The sequence below is a fragment of the Zootoca vivipara genome, chromosome 7 (genome assembly GCF_963506605.1).
Source record: "Zootoca vivipara chromosome 7, rZooViv1.1, whole genome shotgun sequence".
Classification (NCBI taxonomy): domain Eukaryota; kingdom Metazoa; phylum Chordata; class Lepidosauria; order Squamata; family Lacertidae; genus Zootoca; species Zootoca vivipara.
In genome coordinates, this window is record NC_083282.1 from 39,989,878 (window position 1) to 40,011,241 (window position 21,364).

Genomic DNA, 21,364 nt, shown 5'->3' on the forward strand with positions numbered 1-21,364 from the left:
TAAAGAGTTCAGCACATTTTAACTGTGATTCAACAAAGAGATACATGTGTAGGTATATGTTCAAATAACTGATTCACCTCCTTATTTTATAGGAAATAAGCTATTTCCAGTTTCCTGGGGAGTTACTGATGAGAATGTTGAAAATGTTGATTCTACCACTGGTTGTGTCAAGGTAAGCTAGTGGATAGCAAGTCGTAGCATGATTTACCCAACTTTGTTCCTTTGATTAAAAAAATAAAATTAACTTTCAGCTATAATTCAAGTTGCTTGTCCCTTAAAGGCACATGCATATTTGTGATCAATTGAATTAGCAAGAATTCATGGTGTTAGCTGAAAATATCACAGGATTATCAAGCAGGGTATGATAATGCTGTATAAACATGTGGAAAATATAGTTGCAATTCACAGCTAAATCAGATTACTTGTAACTCAAGGCATTATAGTTTACACCTTCCTATATGCGTTTTGGATACAATGCATACCTAGCAAGCGAAGTCAAGTATGGTATATCAACTAACATAGACAGTTATATAGAAAATGTAATTTGCTGTTATTTTAAATAACCCCTTGTTTAGGTAATAACGCTGAGAGGAAAACATAATGTTTGCCACTATGTATTATGAGGGCAACAACATTGTTCCAGCTCCCATCTGTTGCTGTATAACATAAGATATATTATAACCGTAATATATCACTTCTATATTGTCCTAGTAGTTGACAAAGATTGATTGCCTTATGATGTGTGGCATGTATTTAAGGACATACTGGAAAATATTGGGTATACTTGACTTCAAATAAGACATAACAAATTCTATCAATAACAATGCAAATGTGACAAACTTTGTCCTTCCAAACGAATGAATTATTATTAAGGTGGATATTATAATTGCACAATATACCACACCTATTTAAGATGCTTCCTGCAAAGGTATGCTTTCTTCTCCAGAATACTAACATAAAAAATAAAAAATGTAGGTCTTGTACAGAATGTTTTAGTGCTTGTCATAGAACTATAGAGTTGGCAGGGACTTCAGGGGTCATCTAGTCCAACCCCCCCTGCAATGCAGAAACACTAACTACTGTAGATGCTATATGACAGATGGCCATCCAAACTCTTCTTAAAGACCTCCAAGGAAGGAGAGTCCACCATCTCTCACGGGTCCAAAAATTGGGTCCAAAATTCTTAAATTTTGAACACGCTGCCACTGGCTGACCTTTAACTCCTACTCCTGCCTGTTAGTACTACAGTCACCATCATACTGGAGTTTCAAACTTTCATTGTTCTATGCCTGCCTGTGCATGCGCTTACTGAAAACTACCACTGCATATCAACAAATATGATACAGTGGTACCTCTACTTACGAATGTTTCTACTTACGAACGGAGCTCCGTCCGCCATCTTGGATGTGGTTTAGATAGGATTTTTTCTACTTACGAATTTTTAGATAGGGTTGCTTTGACTTACAATTTTTTTCTCCCAATGCATTCCTATGGGATTCAACTTACAATTTTTTTGACTTACGAATGTGCGTTCGGAACACATTAAATTTGTAAGTAGAGGTACCACTGTACTGGTTTCATACTTGTGCAGCACACACTCAGCAGAAGATTTGAACCAGAGATGTCAGCAACAATAACAGATACACAGCATGCTTCCATGCATGGGCATAGCCAAAGGGGGGACAGGGAGGGGCAGCTGCCAGCTAAATCAATAAAAATCAATAAAAAATATATAGCAAACTGAGGTTCTGCCTTCTCGGTGGTGGCACCTGCCCTGTGGAACGGCCTCCCATCAGATGTTTATTACTACGGTATTATCTCTAACAAAAATCCTGGCTATGCCCATGCGAATTACTGTATGATACTCCATCTGATGATTGGCACTCCAAGGCCTTTCTGCCCCTCACCTTAGCTGGAGGGGATGCCACCTAAGTTCTGATAGTGTCTCATTCAGAATATTCAAGAGAGATCCTCAGCTAACAGGAGAACATCTGCTATCATTAATTTTCATTGATGAAATGTAAACTGTTCCTACTAGGACATAACAACTTTTCACCCTTCAGAGAGCATTTCTGTAGACCCTTATCTGTATCTAACCATTCCTTATAGTTATAATGTCACTTGGCCAAGTTTAGAATTTTGTCCATCTCCTCTGAGATGGAGACTTCTAAGAAATTAGTCAGCAGCAGCATCCAGACAATAGCCTGCCGGGTGCTCAAACCTCATGGGAGCAAGATGCCCTGTGCCAAAGGTGAGTGCACGACAAGGAAAGCATCCAGTCAAACACAGCCTGATGGCTAGAATGGGTTTCATTGTAGAAAGCATCTGATTAGCACTGGTGTCTTCAGAATGGGTTTTTTAAACAGGTTTCTTGAACGAATAACAGTTCCATTCATAACGTTTATCAAATAGGCATACATTGAAAACTTGCAATTGGCAACATTTGCAATTTGATAATTTAATAGCCTATTTTCAAGGCAACAGCTCAGTGGCTGGACACCTGCTTTGCATGCAGAAGGTCCCTGGTTCAGTCACCAGCATCTGCAGGCAGGGCTGGGAATGTCCCCGTCTGAAACTCTGGAGAGCAGCTACTAGATGCAGACCCACATCTAGCAATGGTCTGATTCAATGTAAGACAGCTTCCCATGTCCCTAAAAGAAAACTAATTAAACAGGACAACTGCATTTTAATGTAGTAGTTTTGAAGAAAAAGACTGAAGCCCTAGGCATATTTATGTGAGGGTAGGATCCACTGTAATAAATGGGATTTACTTGCAAATAAGCCTGCACAGTGTACCGTACCTCTGAAAAAAGTATGAATCTTCTACCCAGTCCTGCAATAATAATACTTATGATCATCTTTATTATTATATATTTTAAATAAACAGCACTTAGAATTATTTCGGACATGCTTATAAAGGAAGTTAGAATACTGCGTATAAAGTTCTAGGTCAAATGAACATTTGTGCATTGGAGACACTTGGAGCCAAACTGGCAATAGCAGACAGTGTGATGTGTTGGTAGTGCTCACCTGACCTCCCAACAGCAGTCACTGCTGCTTACCGGGAAGAAGAGGGGGAGGGGCAAGGTGGCAGGGAGGTTAGCATGGTGGAAATGCACAAGGGGAGTGCTCCTGATGGTGCTTTTGTATTATGCCAGCCTCCCTGTTCCCTTCCACTCTCCTTCCTGGTAAGCAACAGCAACTCAGCTATCAGGAGGTCAAGGGCTACCATGCAGCCCACCACTACAAACTGTATGTAATGGGTCCATCATTAATTTATCTACCCTATTCACGTACAAAGTAAATGAAGAGATCTAAATGTAAAAAGAGTCCCATTCTGCAAACCTTACTTCCTCTTGGCCCATGGGTAGCTAACCTTTTATAGGCTGAGGATCAGAGTCACCCTTAGCCAACCTTCTTGGGGTTGGTGGGTGTGATCTGAAGTGAGTTTAGCACCTTACACTTTCACATGCACTAGACACACAGGCACAGAACCCCCTTCTTCCTACCTTCTGCTGACGAGGTAGAGCTGATGTGCATCTTTATTAGGGCGAGGGGGCGCATGAAGAGGTTTATACTAGCAGTGAGATTACTTTAAAATTGGTGGAGTCTTGAGGAGGGGGCAGGAAAATTGTGGGAGAGGGGTTGTGGGTCAGGCCCCCAGACCAGAAGTTAGCCATCCCTGCCGCAGTCCATTGCTCCAAGAAAGTCTATCCATTCCCAGCACACCCCAACTTTCAACACCTCACCAGGGATAAGAGGTTGTAATTTTGATAAAATCCTTAATATATATGCAAGCTTGAAATCTTCAGAAACATGCTAATGAGGAGAGCCACATTTGGCTTTTAGTTTCTTGATCCAAATTCTAGATAGCTAAATGCAAAGCAATCTTCTTTTCCAAGATCATCCATACTGCTGTGATGGTGATAATCCTCTGCATTTCTGCTCAGATTCCCCAAGTTAAGCAAAGTGTGTGTTTAGTTAGGAAAACACTCCACCACCTTAAGCATCTTTCTGTAATGTTTTACAGCACTGATACGCACTTGTTCTGCCCCAGCATACCTCTCATGGGCTTTTCATATTTGCAGATTTGCAAATTACATGCTCATAATAGGGGGAGTTGTATTTCTGTTGTGCATAAGCTTGGATTGCTTCCTTCAACCATATGTGAAGAGTAACATTTTTTTCTCCATGTCCAAAGCCGCTAACATGTGTACTAGTATAATACAGGCTTGCCACATTTTGTAGAATGTTTTGCAGGTATGTTTATATTTGAACTGGCCTGACAATAAAGTGGCTTTAGAAAAATAAAGGCATTTTCTACAAACTCTTTGTTTGTCAGAGGTGGGGAACATCAGCCCTTAGCCATGCTGGCTTATGGGAGTTGGAGTCCAACAACCTCCAGAGAACTTCATGTTCCCCACTCCTGTTTTATATGAATTGGTTATGATCCAGAGATGAAATACATCCTTCTCTCCCCTCCCCGAGACCTTAAAAAATGACCTTGCAGTAGTAAACTAGGGAAGCTGGTGTTTCTGTTCTACCAATGATAATCATGCTACATTTAATCATCACTAATGTTGTTGACAAAGGGGAACCTCGCTAGTAACCTCTTACTTAGGAAGGGCTTTTCCATAGCAAGCAATTAGGAAATGAGAACATGACCGGGAGGTGAATGAATGCAAACAAACAAGCATCTTCTAGCGACTGCGCTGGTGGTTAATACTTGACCATTACTTCTTGACAAGATTAATGCCTTTCTAATCACACTAATCTCCTTTGACAACTGTATCCATAATCCATCTATTTCAAAGCAATATCCAGATGGCTTCTGATGGAGGAGGAAGAGAGCAAGAGAGAGAGGCATGAGATGAATGGGCTTTGCAGTCAACTCCTTATGTTTCCCTTTCCCAGGGTTTATGGCATTTGAGGCTAACCCCATTCAGAAAGAGACTGACAGTTATTTAAGCAGAGAGCTATGCGGATTAAAACAACTGAACTTTATAAATAAACTCACTTTAATCTTAAAAGTGCGGGAGCTCAACTTTGTGAATCATTTGGCCAGTTTTATTGTCACATTCAGAAATAATGTGAGGAAAGCAAGAATGGTGGTTGTGTTCGCATCAAACCAGGAGCTTCCAGGTAAAGTTCCAACAACCTTTTAGCTGAATGGAACAGACAAGTAGATTGTCCATTATCATTCTGTCACCAATTCAAAAGTATTGCCAGCTGTCATTGTCAAAGCAGTAGACCAGGAATAGCCAGTAGTTTGCCTTTATGAAGGCTGATGTATATGCAGGTTGGGCTCTTTTTCCATCATGTGTCAACAGATACTTGAAGCCAAGTGTGAATATGTGACAACTGAGTTGAGTTTAATTCAACACACGTTTCCTTTTCTATATGTATTGCTATGAACTCTCTTGTAAGGCCACATTCATACCATACATTTAAAGCGCTATGGTATCTTTTAAACAGTCATGGCTTCCCTCAGCGATTTCTGGGACCTGTAGTTTGTTAAGGGTGCTGGGACCTGTAGTTTGTTAAGCTGTGATGGTCCCTATTCCCATCACAGCTACAATTCCAAGAATGGTTTAGTAACATAGTCCTCATCACAGGGAATTCTGGGAACTGTAGTCCTGTGAAGGGCTTTAGCAAATGACAGCTCTCAGAATTCTTTGAGGGAAGTTATGGCTCTTGGGACACGTGTGGTGCTGTGGGTTAAACCACAGAGCCTAGGGCTTGCCGATCAGAAGGTCGGCTGTTCAAATCCCTGCAACAGGGTGAGCTACCGTTGCTCGGTCCCTGCTCCTGCCAACCTAGCAGTTCGAAAGCACATCAAAGTGCAAGTAGATAAATAGGTACCACTCTGGCGGGAAGGTAAACAGCGTTTCCGTGCGCTGCTCTGATTTTGTCAGAAGTGGCTTTGTCATGCTGGCCACATGACCCGGAAGCTGTACGCCGGCTCCCTTGGCCAATAACGCGATACGAGCGCCGCAACCCCAGAGTCGTCCACAACTGGACCTAACAGTCAGGGGTCCCTTTACCTTTACCTTTATGGCTGTTAAAAGTGATACCGTAGCATTTTAGATGTATAACGTGAATGTGGTCTTAGCACTATGCATTACAGACAATGACCGATTTACACGTGTCTGATTGACATGTGATTGTGTGTGTGGTGCCAAACCCGAAAGTGACATGAAAAGGTCACTAAAAGGGTGTGCCAGGGCAGAATGTTTTACACAGGCACTGCTGATGCATGCAGGGTGGTTGTGTCCAGAACATAGCCCCGCCCCCCGCCCCCACACAAAACAAGGATGGTCTGTATATGCAGTAGCCATAATTGTCATCTTTGACAAGTAGATTTACTACAGTACTTTGTTATTCAGTGAGCCATCTGTCTTTATTAGGCTATACTGTATATACATTCCTACATACACAGAGAGAAATAGCTTCCCCCCACCTTGCATAGTGTTGTTTTTAAAATTTGGTTTGCTATTCCTGGGTTCCGCACCTTTATTTACAGAATTCTGCATTTAAATTAGCAGCATTTAGCCTTAGTTTGACTCTCCACCCTTTCAGGAGGCACCCCTAATTAACTGCTTCTAAACAGTTAATTACTTTTGTGGACTTGCCCCTTACAATTCTAACTCTCCTCACTACATTATCTGGTGACAGAGTAATCTCATTACAGATGATGATCTTATTAATGAACATGCTCCAAAGACTGGGCAATCTCATTATTAGACCCCTCTAGGATTTGTCACCTTGGAGCTAATATATATCATTGGACACTAACTCTAGGCCATACCATGATTGGTGATCAAGCATCATCTGTAACCAAGCTGCTGTAAATATGTGAGAGATGTGGCAGGTCATGCTGCACCTTTCATTAGATTAATATCTGAACTGGTCATCATTTTCTTCTGCCTTAATGTTCTTTGCAAATTGTGAAGGATAAGTCTATCAATGACTCTCTTCCATGATAGCTATGTAGTATGGTAACTCCAGTTTCAGAGGCAGTTTGCCTTGGAGTACCAATTGCTGGGAATCAAAAGGGGGGAGAGTGTTGTTGTGATCATGTCCTGTTTCTGGACTTTCCATTAATATCTAGTTGACCAGAACGAGGAGAGGATGCTAGACTTGAGGTGCCTTTGATGGATCCAGCAGGGCTCTGCTTAAGTTCTTTTGAATCTGATAGGTCAAAGTGAAACATTTTCTACATTTTCTTTCTTGTTTTAGTATTTGGGGTGAATTATATCCAAATTTAACTCATCAGAAAGTCTATCCCTGGAGTTCCCGTGGTGGTGGGATATCATGTGTAAATTTATTTCTGTCTTTCTCTTCCTTTTCTGAGACTAGAACAGTAGTACTGCCATGGACTAAAAAAGAGACAGAAGAAATATCTGTCTCCATTTCCCTCCGCTTCCTCTGTTGTCTCTCTCCTATGTCCTTTGGTTGCACTCTGATCTAAACCACTGAGCCTTGGGCTTGCCGATCAGAAGGTTGGCAGTTCAAATCCCCGCAACAGGGTGAGCTCCCATTGCTCGGTCCCTGCTCCTGCCAACCAAGCAGTTCAAAAGCACGTCAAGTGCAGGTAGATAAATAGGTACCGCTCCAGCAGGAAGGTAAACGGCATTTCCGTGCACTGCTTTGGTTCGCCAGAAGCGGCTTTGTCATGCTGGCCACATGACCCGGAAGCTGTCTGCGGACAAATGCCGGCTCCCTCAGCCATTAAAGCGAGATGAGCACCGCAACCCCAGAGTCGTCCATGGCTGGACCTAATGGTCAGGGGTCCCTTTACCTTAGGGCAGGACCTGTCCTCTTGCGTACATGTCATACCTTTAAAGCACATCCCCGCCCCCAAAGAATCCTGGGAACTGTAGTTTATCCCCCAAAGAGCTCCAATTCCCAGCGGCCTTAAGAAACTACAGTTCCCAGGATTAGCCACTTGTTTAGTAAGTTAACAGCTCCTTATTACTTCAGCATTATGACCATGTGATTGTAGTAAAGTCACTCTAAATTGCATGGTGTTCATATCCTGGCAATCTGACCATAAAACAAATACGCTTCATGCAGAAAAAGGAAGACTTTGTAAGTGGATGTTGCATTGGGAGAAAATAAGTGACATGAAATGCTACTGGGATCACAGCGAAACTGAATAGACATTCTGCTTATTTTCACTGATGTCATTATGGCACAAAACAACCTCATTGTGATTTACTTTCTTTCAGAGTAGCCTGGCAGGCTGGATTATAATACATATGTTCTCAGAAGTTAAAATATGTTAAACCAACTTTCTGGAAAGGGTTTATAGTGACTTTTTTTAAAAAATATTGCAGGAACACTCTGACCACCTAACAATTTTGCTTCCAAGGCCTTGATCGTTTTGCTTTTGATCTCTTCCTTTTATCTCTTTAATTGAGCAATACAATCTAGTCTTTTATATATTGTATGTGTTTGGATTATTAAAGTATTTGGATGACTTTTATTATTTTACTTTTTAAACTTATGCCGATAAATGCAAAAAAATGAACAATACTTCTGCTAATGTTTTTAATGCATTTGAGTAAACCGCAATTTGCCATTTTCATTTTTTAAAAAAATCTGACAAATGCCATCTCTTAAGAAGGTATGTCTTTAACTTGCATCTAATAGCATTCGCTACATTTGAACACAGCAGTTAAAATATAACTGTGAATTAATCACAAGTTCCCCTCCAGTACCTGGGGATTAAAGGAGAGGAATTCTAGGTCAGAGGGTGAAAATACAATACAATGAAGCTAAAAATCTGTTCCCTCTGTCCCCGCCCTCTGCCCCCTCCATGCATCGAACTGAAAACAAAACCTGCAGGATTAAAGATTGGCAAGCAGTAAAGCAGTGCATTTTCTTAATTAATTTACTGGATGAGTGGAACCTGATGGCTTAATCCTACCACTATGTTTTCACCAAATTTGTTATAAAGGTTAAACTGCCTTTCAGCCTGACCTCTAGACAAATTCATCAAATGACATTTGTCATATTTGGGGAAATGTTGGTATCTAGGATAAATTAATAATGTTTGCTAGTTTGTTTGGTTATTGGCTATAGTGTTGAAATCTTTAGAAGACAGCCCCACCCCGGAAGCTTTGTTACATATCTTACCAAATCATGCTGTTGTTCCCTGCCACCCATTCATATTTTTGCTTATAAAAGGAAGGTTGATTGATGCTCCTTTCAATATCCCGCACCTTGCAAGTTTCTAATTTCCCCCTCTCTGCCCCCCCCCAGATGTTGACATCAGCATGGCTTCATTAGTGTCAGATTTGTTTCTGTTTGTGTAGACACCAGGGAGTATTGGCGGGCAGGGGTGTCTTTACCCTGTGCAAAGGTGTTCAAACCTAGTCTAGAGAGAAATTAGGACTCCAAATGGTTTAAGAAAGGCTGCATCATTCAGTAGTCTTTTATGACAAAGCTCAGGATATAAATGCATTTCGGGCAACTTTGTGCGAACATGGATTAAAAGCCAAGATCTGGGAATGCTGGAAGTGCACATTCCAATTTCCTATCCCTCTTCTATGTAAACCTGTACGGTGTTGCCTCACTGCATTCCCAGAAAAATACTAATTCTGGGCTGAGTTTGTGTATACAATCACATTATCACATTGGTCTTTTAGCTTACAGAATATCTAGGAATTACAGAGATGCAAAAATTGCAATATTTCAAACTTACCTGTGATTTAGGTCATATTGCACAAGGTGGTGCTTCTTTTAGATGTGCCAATGTATGTTTGAGTTGGGAAGGGGCTATACTCATATCAGCCCACATTTGAAAAGAAATAGCATCCTATGCCCCACTACTCAATCTGTAATAGAAGAAAAATGCAAAAAAAACAAAAACCTGGGGAGCAACATAAATTAATAATTGTATTTCTTTTAATAATATTTATGTATTAGAATATATTTTTTGAAAGTCGCAGCCTACTGTCATTTTTTTATATAATGATGAGTTGCATTTATGACACTGTGTACAAATCCTGATCTGCTTTCAGGACTGTCAATATAAGATATATCTTAGCATCTGAGCTATATCTTTACTGTGTCTGTTTCTTCTCACAGCCTAGAGCAATAGATCTCATTCAAAAAACATGTGGAAAGGTTAACACATACCTTGTTTTTTCTTTCAACAGCTTAATGTCTGGGCTAGCAGCCCTCGATGCGAAGACATCTAGTCGATTAGGCATCATAACAGTCACATACTATCTTTGGACCACTTTTGTGGCTGTTATTGTGGGAATCATTATGGTCTCCATTATCCATCCTGGTGGGGCAGCCCAGAAGGAGAACACGGAGGAAAGTGGGAAGCCAATCATGAGCTCTGCAGATGCCTTGCTGGACTTAATTCGGTAACTACATTCATTCTTACTGCTTTTATGAAAGGTAAAATCTTAAGCATCCTGTAACTTTGTGGGGAAGAGTAATAGCATTTTGAGATACATTTTGAAGTCTGTGAATTCTCCATAGGGTGTTGTTGTTGTTTAGTCGTTTAGTCGTGTCCGACTCTTCGTGACCCCATGGACCATAGCACGCCAGGCACTCCTGTCTTCCACTGCCTCCCGCAGTTTGGTCAGACTCATATTGGTGGCTTCGAGAACACTGTCCAACCATCTCGTCCTCTGTTGTCCCCTTCTCCTTGTGCCCTCAATCTTTCCCAACATCAGGGTCTTTTCCAGGGAGTCTTCTCTTCTCATGAGGTGGCCAAAGTATTGGAGCCTCAGCTTCAGGATCTGCCCTTCCAGTGAGCACTCAGGGCATTTCCCTTCATGGATCAATGCCGTGTCATGGCGAAGGGGCTTGAATAACTCAGAGAAGCTATGAGCTATGCCATGCAGGGCCACCCAAGATGGACAGGTCATAGTGGAGAGTTTTGACTAAACGTGATCCACCTGGAGAAGGAACTGGCAAGCCACTCCAGTATCCCTGCCAAGAAAACTCCATAGGGTAGTTCAAAGTAATCACCAGATTCTGAAAATACAGGAAATATAATTCTAAAATGCTCAGGGTGGAGCATATTTTTACACCCTGCGTTTATGTGAATTGCCACCAAGAACCTAAATAACTGGCATTGACAGCTGTAACTGTCAGACTGCTTTGCATACAGGATTTTAGCCTGTGTTGAACTGGGCTTAACTCGGAGAATGGGAAGTACCGGTACTGAATGGGAAGTCCCTTCTTTCTTTGTGGCCACCATTTGTCTTAACAGCTGAAGAAAGATAGCTGCAACTTATGAGGAGAAAGTGGAAGTGGGCCGTTGTGCTGGTGGCCCTGCTTTTATTTGTTTGAATTCCCTCAACTCCTGTTGTTTTTATATGCTTTTATACTACTTTTATGTTATGCTCTTGTTTTAACAATATTGTTGGTTGCTTTCACGTTGTACACCACTTAGAGATTTTTGAAAAATACTAAGCAGTTTGGGAATGCTTTTAAATAAGTGAAAACCTGTAACCCAGGCATCCAAGTTGACCTTGTCTGGTAGGGCAAGAGAAAGTGGCCTGTCTCTCAGAAATCATCTACCTGGCTGAGAGCTGGACTCCTGCTGAGGAGGCTAAGCCTCTCCAAATAGGAAGCAACAGAAATAGCTGGCTGCCTGGGACAGCAGGGTCTCTACTAAGGCCCGAAGAAACACAAACTGAAGCACCCCTCCCGTCTTGACCCCCCCAAAATTGTTGCTAGACAAACAATCCCAATCGTTTGTTTCACTAGCATTCTCATAGTGTTAATACCTAATGTTGAATAGTTATGTATTCTCCATTCAGGCACCTTTGGGTGACGAGAGGATTATAAATGCTTTTAATAAGTAAACAAATCATCCCCCAAGTGTCACGGTCCATCATCAGGGACATTGGGATCTATAGTCCAACAACGTCTAGGGACCCCCAGTTGAGGAAGGCTGAACTAAAGCCTGGTTCGTACTGACAGAGCGGCATAGGAACATTTCTTATGACTGAGTTTCAGACTGTTTATGTAACATCTGGAAGGAGGGACTATTTGAAGATACAAAATATCTGGTTTCTTTCTATGTCAGCATTTCCCATCCATTAATAAATTTTCTAGTCCTCTAGAAAGATATTAGCACTATGTGGGGTTGCACATCTGTAGCTGTGGCCTCTATTTTACTTGCATCAAGTTTTAATATACTTTTGGTTAGAGAACATCTTAGTAGTTTGTTTCCCTGATATACAGTACACTGCATGCAGAGCTTCCCCCGACACCTTGATTATGACCCTCTGGGCCCCTCCACTCATCCTTTTTATTGCACATCCATGATTATTTGTGTGCTAACTCTAAATCAAGACTTTTCAGTCTTGTGGAATACTCCCCAGATCCTTTTTGTTGGCTAGTGTAATCATTTTTTTCCTGGCTGGGATTATTTATTTATTTTTTTGCAAGTTGAAGTAATTTTTACTTTTATTCGTAAAGCATCTTTTGTATTATTTCATTTTATAATGTATATAAAATGAAGAGAACAATTATAAGAACAGACAAAAATTAAAAGATGAAAAACAAAAACTATAAAATAGGCATGTAGAATGAGTAGTTGCACATGAGTTAAAATAACAAAGCCCAAGTGAAGTCTATCAGCTTTATCAGATCAGATATAGTTCCAGATTTGCCAGGCTTGTAAGGAGCATTGTCTTTAGAATGATGGCTCTGCTGTATATGTCATAAAAGGAATGCTAAATCATATAAAAAGTGTCTGGAGGTTATAGTTCTTGTTGAAACCCCTAATTCTCCAGAGTGAGCAGTACCAAGCAATCAGTGTAAGATTTAGGGCTGTTTTCCACTAAACTGCAATTGCTATTTAAGCTGCCAAGATTATATATGAGACCAATTATTTTGACAATATATTTACATTGGTTTCATCAAAACTATTCAATAACATTGATGTCAACAATTTTTAAAATTTGTATACTGCCCTTCATCCAACGATCACAAGGCAGTTCACAACATAATACAAAATGAGACCACAAAATACATAATAAAACAAAAACCAACCAACAATCCTCTCCCACAAGCACATTTAAAAGGACATAGAACCCTGTTTTCACAAGAGTATTGTCACCATTACTCAATACAGATTAACAAACTGCCCCTATGCTTCCTGATAGCCAACTGTGGATCCTGAATCATCATTCTGGAATTTGTTTCCTAATGTATTCCAATATATGTGAGAGCTACAAAGTGCTCAGGAACAGAAGTTGATCATGTATCTGATATACAGGTTTCAATATTGGTCAAACAATGCTAAGGAGAGGTTGTAGTAGAATCATAGAATCATGGAGTTGGAAGAGACCACAAGGGCCATCCAGTCCAACCCCCTGCCAAGCAGGAAACACCATCAAAGCATTCTTGACATATAGCTGTCAAGCCTCTGCTTAAAGACCTCCAAAGAAGGAGACTCCACCACATTCTAATAGTTGTGTGGACCATCCTAACTTTACTAAATGGGAATAAAACATTTTTATATTTTAAAAAATTAATATTTCATGCTAAAACCAGGCATTTGTCTGGAATTTCAGCCAACGAAAACTCTGTTCTGTTTTATGTGCTAGTTTCCTTCCCCTCACCTGTACTTCTGTGTGATAAAAATATTTTTTATTACTTAATTTTTTATTGATCTTGGGCTACACTGCAAGCCAGACAATACCTAAACATGTGACTTTCTCTCCAGACCCCATTTCCTCCCTTGAGGCATCAGATTGTCAGTCAGTACATAATAATAATAATAATAATAATAATAATAATAATAATAATAATAATAATAATTTACCCCCGCCCATCTGGCGGGGTTTCCCCAGCCACTCTGGGCGGCTTCCAACAGAAAAATGAAATAAAATAATCTATTAAACATTAAAAGCCTCCCTAAACAGGGCTGCTTTCAGATGTCTTCTAAAAATCTGGTAGCTGTTTTCCTTTTTGACATCTGTTGGGAGGGTGTTCCACAGGGCAGGCGCCACCACCGAGAAGGCCCTCTGCCTTGTTCCCTGCAACTTGGCTTCTCGCAACGAGGGAACCGCCAGAAGGCCCTCGGTGCTGGACCTCAGTGTCTGGGCAGAATGATGGGGGTGGAGACGCTCCTTAGGGCTTTAAAGGTCAGCACCAACACTTTGAATTGTGCTCGGAAACATATTGGGAGCCAATGTAGATCTTTCAAGACCGGTGTTATGTGGTCTCGGTGGCCGCTCCCAGTCACCAGTCTAGCTGCCGCATTCTGGATTAGTTGTAGTTTCCGGGTCACCTTCAAAGGTAGCCCCACGTAGAGCTCATTGCAGTATTATTTTATTTTATTTATTGAATTGACAGTCTGTTGGTGGTGTGACATTATGGTGGTGTACCAGGCGGAGTAGTGCAAATTCTCTTTCTTTCTTTCTTTCTTTCTTTCTTTCTTTCTTTCTTTCTTTCTCATATCGATTTTGTAATCATATGAAAGCCATCCTTTTACCTGGAAGTGATCCTTTTTTGGTCACTTCAAAAAAGCTAGTCTCAAAGAATGTTTCTTCACCATAGAAATAAACAGCAACAATCTATTTAAAATATAGTGGAAGTATTCCAGATCCCTGTATTAAGAGGAGCAGTTGTAATTCCTGCAGGATAAAGAATGATCAAGAAATAAAATGCTGTAATCCTCCACAAATTTGGCTAACGTTAAATCTAGCTACTAACCATCTGATATTTCTTCTCCTGTGGAGTCCCAGTTGCATTTTAATGCTGCCAATTATGGTTTAGGCATCGAAGCCACATTCAATTTATTTTCTGCTCTGAGAGCCGCCATAGCCCACGTGTGTCATTCTTCTTCAGTTCAGGTCGAAGGAAAATCCTCAATGGGAATCTGCTGCTCCAGATGAATTATCCATGGCAAACTAATTTAATCAGTGCAATAATCCTTTGTACGTTTGTAGCACCTCGCATCCAAAAATCACATGACAAGCATGAATTAGTTAATGTGTGTGGATGGAATCCAGGTTTCTAGGGGACTACGGTAATTGTCCTGGTGAAGTCAGCATCATTTGAGAGTTAAAGGGAAATTCTCTGTTTTGTAAAGGTGTAGCTAGATGTTCATGCACACCCACCCACCCCATAATTATTTTATTACTCAAGAAGTAATTAATTGCACAGATGTTATTCTCTTGATGTTGGGGAGAAACTAAACATCTTTCACAACACATTTTCTAGCACCCATACCACAATATATATTTTCCTGCTTTTTCCACCTCTGGATTACTCAAGTGTTGGGTGACTCTTAGCAGAATGTGTGACATGACTGCGCTGTTTCAGATGATAAGACCATTGTGCCTGCGTTGTTTGCTCTTGGATGGTTCATCATTCACACATGTGACACAGCACATTAACTAGCAGTTGCCATGCGATGAACATGCATGTATGAACAAAACTCAGGCTACAATCCTATACACATTTACTCCATGGGGAGAAAGTCCCATTGGAGGATAAGGCTCCAACGGCAACTGGCCATGATTGCTCTGCCTCTGAATGCCAGTTGCTGGGAATCACAAGGGGGTAGAATGCTGTTGTGCTCAGGCTCTGCTTTTGGGCTTCCCTCAGGCACCTGGCTGGCTACTGTGAGAACAGGATGCTGGACTAGATGGGCCATTGGCCTAATCCAGCAGGCTCTTCTTATGGTCTTATGAAAATTCAGTGGGACTAATTTCTGAACAGACGTGCATGTAAGTAAAACTGTCTGACATGTTTGCCTAAGATGCCAGGACTTGATTGAGTCTCCATTGTAGGTTCGGTCACATCATTGTGGAAGTGCTATAGAGTTAAATCATTCTGACTGCTTCCTAAGATCAAAAGGGGAGGACCTTCTCTGTGTATCTTCTAGGGTGGAAGCATGCCTGACTGCGATAAGAGAAAGGAACTTTTCAGTGTCTGCTGCCCGATTGTGGAGACTTTGCCCTGTGAAATGTGGCTAGCTCCTTCCTTTGCATATTTTTTTTGCAACAGTTGTTGAAAACCATTTTATTCCAGCAGGTTTTTGCTGTATGTGAAAGGTGATGTTTCTGTGGTTTTAACAGCTGACCATATCTCTTTGGTTGATTGTTTTATACTGTTGTTTAATAAAACAGGGATGTCTAAGTGATGTAATCTGCTCTTAGTAATACTTCTGTACCAGAAGGGTGATATATAAGTATTTTAACAAATAGAGATGGACAGACAGCAGTATCTCACTAAGTTTGGGCATGCAGGATTCTACTAAAATAGGACTAGATTATTTTAAGACTTTTTCCAGCACTTCGATTCCAGTGCTTCTGTGTGTCTACAGTAGAGGAATAAAGCTTTTGAAGAAGCAGTAGTAAGGCTTCAATTAACAGAATGCCATTTAGCACCTGTTTGGCCACATATTGCAGGTTGCAGATACTACAATGGGAAATACTGGAATGTGATTGATTCCCAAATAAAATGCCACACAGATAGAAGTGGCCACCTAAAAGAGAAGGTAACTTACAAAGATTAGTGGCCCAATGAGTTCAATTTTTACCTAATACCTTGGCAAACATCTTTCTTATCTCTTTTCAGGAACATGTTCCCTGCCAACCTTGTTGAGGCCACTTTTAAACAGGTGAGTGTCTGGACCACTATTAGTTTGAACACTAGGGAAATTTCCCCTTCAAATAAGCAAGGAGTTAATGAATCTTCAGAGGTATTCCGTTATCTGTTGATAAAGTTCCATTCATGAAGGGAACTTCAAAGCAAGAAAATATCCTTCTACGTGTAATGGAGATGCCCTTCTGCTCTTTCAGTACCGAACCAAAAGCACCCCGATTGTGAAAGCCAATAAAGCAGCACCTGAAAGCACCACACGCCGAATCATTATTTATGGGGTTCAGGATGAAAACGGATCCAACATCCAGAATTTTGCCTTGGACATCACACCACCACCTGAAGTTATCTACAAGTCAGAACCAGGCACCAGCGACGGCATGAACGTGTTGGGGATTGTAATCTTCTCTGCTACCATGGGTATGTGGTTGTAATCTGTGAAGCTGTTCTTTGATGTAGGAGAATTGGCCTCTCTGTTTAGAACCCCTGATGCCGTTTCTATTCTTTCCCCACCTCAATAGCACCCACAATCTCCACTTGAAATAGCTTTGAGCAGTTGAGCATTGGAGCCAAACTCCCAGTCACCTGCGAAAAAGCATGCTGCAGTTTTCGCCTGTCCTACGTTGCTCTGTTGTTATCCTTTTCTGGTATTTATTCTTCCCTCTGTAATTCATAGAGCTTTTACAGTGACAGGTGTAGGGGCCTAAGGGCCACATTTCTTCATGGAAACCCTGAAACAGGATGTCTCGGTAGGGGACTGCACTGAAAAATTTAGCAGACACAAGTCATGACTTATCCCCATTAAAGTGAAATGGATTTGTTAGTCATCACTAAGTTCTACTCTATGGATTTCAAATTTGGGAACGCATATTACAGTGAAGACCTTACTGATTTTAAACGCTATGGGGGGGCCATGATTTGGCTAAAAGTGGGAGGAATGGCTTGTGGATTGTATTAACCCCCCCCCCAATCTGCCCCTACCCAATTCAGGCCCGGTTTTCAATAAGTTTTACTATTTGCTACTATTAGTTAATAACTGCATTTATATTCCACATTTCCCCCAAAGAGCTGAAGACAGCATACATTCTTCTCTCCTCCCTCACAACATCCCTGTGAGGTAGGTTTGACTGAGAGATCAGGATTAAATGGTAGAATATTGGTGTGAGGTTGTTGTTATTATCTCCACCCCCATCGTACTGCCCGGACACTGAGGTCCAGTACCGAGGGCCTTCTGGCGGTTCCGTCGTTGCAAGAAGCCAAGTTGCAGGGAACCAGGCAGAGGGCCTTCTCGGTGGTGGCACCTGCCCTGTGGAACGCCCTCCCATCAGATGTCAAAGAGAAAAACAGCTACCAGATTTTTAGACAACATCTGAAGGCAGCCCTGTTTAGGGAGGCTTTTAATGTTTAATAGATTATTTTATTTCGTTTTTCTGTTGGAGGCCGCCCAGAGTGGCTGAGGAAACCCAGCCAGATGGGCGGGGTATAAATAATAAATTATTATTAGTAGTATTAGTATTAGTATTATTATTATTATTTATTAAATTTGTATACTGACCTATACCCTTAAGTCTCAGGGTGGTTACAACATAAAGTCACAACATAAAATCACAAAATACATAATCAAAATAAAAACAGAAACAACCCAATAACCACCACCCCACACACACATTTTAAAAGAGCACTGGATGTCAATCAGCCCAAAAGGCCTGGTTTAAGAGGAATGTTTTTGCCTGGCGCCTAAAGATTCTAAAATGTCCTTCACGTTTTTCCTTCTGGGGAATTTTCATTGCACTCCTATATTAGGAGGTTCGGTGGAATAGTTCACAGAATGCCCTGCAGGGAGCAGTGGAATATTTCAGTAGCCGAGCACTCTCTTCTCCTTGATTTACCCCCAACACATTGGCTCCAGTCAAAATGATGTCAATTTTGTTTTAAGCATAAATCTTGCTGGCATGAATTATCACATGATTGTCACGCTGAAGATTGATTCATGTGCTGGACTGCAACTTCACAAAGAGGAAATGTTTGTAGCATCCTAAAGTAAAATTCCGTTTCTGGAGCAAGCATGCAAGCAGATTAATCTAAAATGGAAAGCTGTTTAGCCCTTTCCATATTGTGAAGTTGGAAAAGGATCAGAAAGGGGAAATCAAAATGATCAAGGGGGTAGAGAATACTCTGCTGTGAGGAAAGGTTACAACATTTGATCCTTTTTTGGTTAGAAAAATGGTGAGTAAGGCTGCAGTCCATTCCCATCCCCTACATTACATTGGCCTTTGTGAGGCTTCTGGGCGGAGCAGAGGCCTCCCTCCACTCAGTTCTGCCAGCCCAGCTGGCCTCCTGTTCAAACACCCTCTTCTGCGCACTTAATGGGTGGCCAAGAGGTGCCCTGTCAATATCCCCACCAGATGAGTTAAGTGGAAAGCCCCCAAACAGGACATTCTCAGGGAGGGTGTGGGACTAAGCTAGCCCACAACCCACTGGATCCCAAGCCAGCCTCACAGCTGATTGCAGGGCAGGATTGAACCCTGCTCAGTTTGACTGTGCACACCTGTTCCCCGCTTACTGATTCTTTCAGAAAAGTGAATGCCAGGGAAATACAACATACAAAAAGTATTGCAACTAGGGCAGTTGTGAGAAAGGGTAGAGTGGGATTTAGGCTGCAATCCCAGTGGCAGCCCTGAACCTGCATCACTTCCCCCACCTTGAACTCACATTCAGCCAAACCTTTCATTCGTCGCTTTATGTCCTGGGTGGAAGAAAAGGAGATACAGGAACGTAAATGTTGAGGAGGGACCAATCCCCACTGGCCAAATTGAATGGAAGTGATATGAATCTGAACTACAGACATGGACATTTCTGACAGTCACATGGAGAAATATTTCCAGGCCTGTTATTCATTTTCATGTGGGCTATAGCATTGCCTTCTCTGTCTTCTCCCTCCACCTTTAGATTATGGACCTTTCCACTTTTCAACATGGGATATTCATGTTCTCCTGAAGCTGCCATTTCATAATAAACCCAGACTGGATTAAAATGCTGACATGCCCTTCAAATTTATGTTAAGAGGAAGGAGCAACATAATTCAAAAAACATATTGCAGATTTGAAATGTATGGCGAGCCAAAGATTAGCAAGTGTCGTTGTGAAATGGCTGCATCTTGACAGCAGATCTGCTTGTTCGCCACTAAATCAAGAATACTGTAGTGCTGAGACCTGGAACCTGCTGTACAAGCACAGATGTGAGCTCTGACACTCAGTTCTTGGCTGGGATATATTTGCTGTACAGACAGATATGAGAGTTCACTGAGACTTAGAAAAAACCTAAATCACTCCCACTAAATCATTTTCAATAGTATTTTTTTATTGTTGAAATGGTTCTCTGAATGCGGAGCCTGCATTTTTTTCAGTGACTGATCTATGGACTTCTCCTCTCAGACTGTCCCACTTGGTTCTTGGCAAGGGACCTAACTGTGTTTCCTGCTGCTGGATCATAGGTCTATTATCTCTTTATTTTCCCCTCTACTGCCACATGTTTATCAGGATAGACTCAGAACCTACACGCATACTAATGTGTGCCTATAAGATCTCACCATAAACATGATTCTGTGATTGCATGGACGCAGCCTGCATGTACATATTTGTACCCTGATATGCTCTGCTCTGACCTACCGATGAATGTGTGGAGGTTGGAAGTGTGGTCCATGAGTGTGACTTTGTTCCTCCCACTCCCAAGTAGTCAAATCCACAGGTGTGGTTGCATGAGTTGCTGAACAGGTTTGTGTTGCTAGGCGTCCATTGAGCTCCTGCCCTAAACCTCCAGTTTCTGTTGACTTCTACCGGTACCAAAGATTGGGGGGAAAGGGGGCGTGGTGGGTTAAGCACCAGGCAGCTGACAGTACCAAGCTGGTAGACCATGTTCAGTTTAATGGGGATGTCCAAAGCATTTGGGGTAATATCCAACTAAATCTTGCTCAGAGTAGACCTACTGAAATCAAGGAACATAAACTACTGAAGTGTATTGATTTCAATGGGTCTGCTCCGAGTATGCGCTCAGCATTAGATGCCACACTCAGACAATGATCATTTCCTCTCAGGATTGCAGTGACATTAAGCTACAAGACAGCTATGTTCTTTTTGATAGCACCTCCTGTGTACCATGCTGAATGGCATGGGCAGTTAGCCGAGTACACAACGTCATAATGCCCTTTGGAGTGCTACATATTCAGTCCTGGCTCCTTCAGATGTTTAGTCATGATATTTGCCTTCTGTCGGAAAGTCACTTCAGCTTGAACCTCGGCATCTTAGAGAAGTAATGTAGACACTTTGGGTGGAATCCAACGTAGCACTAAACCTCTCATTCCATCCCCACAAGGATTTCTGCTTGCACAACGGGATGTTCTTCCCATCTCCTTCCCTTTGAACCCCCTAAATTTGTTCTAGGGGTTACCCCAACCCCCTGGAACAGATTTGGGGAGGGTATGGGTTGTGCATGGAGGGAGGAGAAAGGTCTGTTGCACAAATGGAAACTCCAGCACTGGCGCAACATGAGCAATGAATACTGCCATTAAGTGCTTAAGATAGTTAAAGCAGACACATTATTCTTTTTATAGTTTGTGATGCCTTTTTAAAACATATTGCTACCAGCCACAACCCTTTGTAGCAGATGGACTGCTTATTGAAATGAATAAACAGGAGTGTCAAACCCCTCAAATTTAAACCATACTATATGGAAACCCAGCAGTACATAATCATAATGATTTTACCTGTAG

General features: G+C 41.5%; 1 protein-coding gene across 1 annotated transcript in view; it reads left to right on the forward strand.

The window, feature by feature from the left end:
- Window positions 1–21,364, forward strand: part of SLC1A7 (solute carrier family 1 member 7) — a 39,569-nt gene that overhangs the window by 4,247 nt on the left and 13,958 nt on the right. The window contains exons 2-5 of the mRNA XM_035122087.2: window positions 93–172; window positions 10,167–10,382; window positions 16,573–16,615; window positions 16,797–17,016. Coding sequence (XP_034977978.1) covers window positions 93–172; window positions 10,167–10,382; window positions 16,573–16,615; window positions 16,797–17,016 — 559 coding nt within the window. The remainder of the gene's footprint in view (window positions 1–92; window positions 173–10,166; window positions 10,383–16,572; window positions 16,616–16,796; window positions 17,017–21,364) is intronic.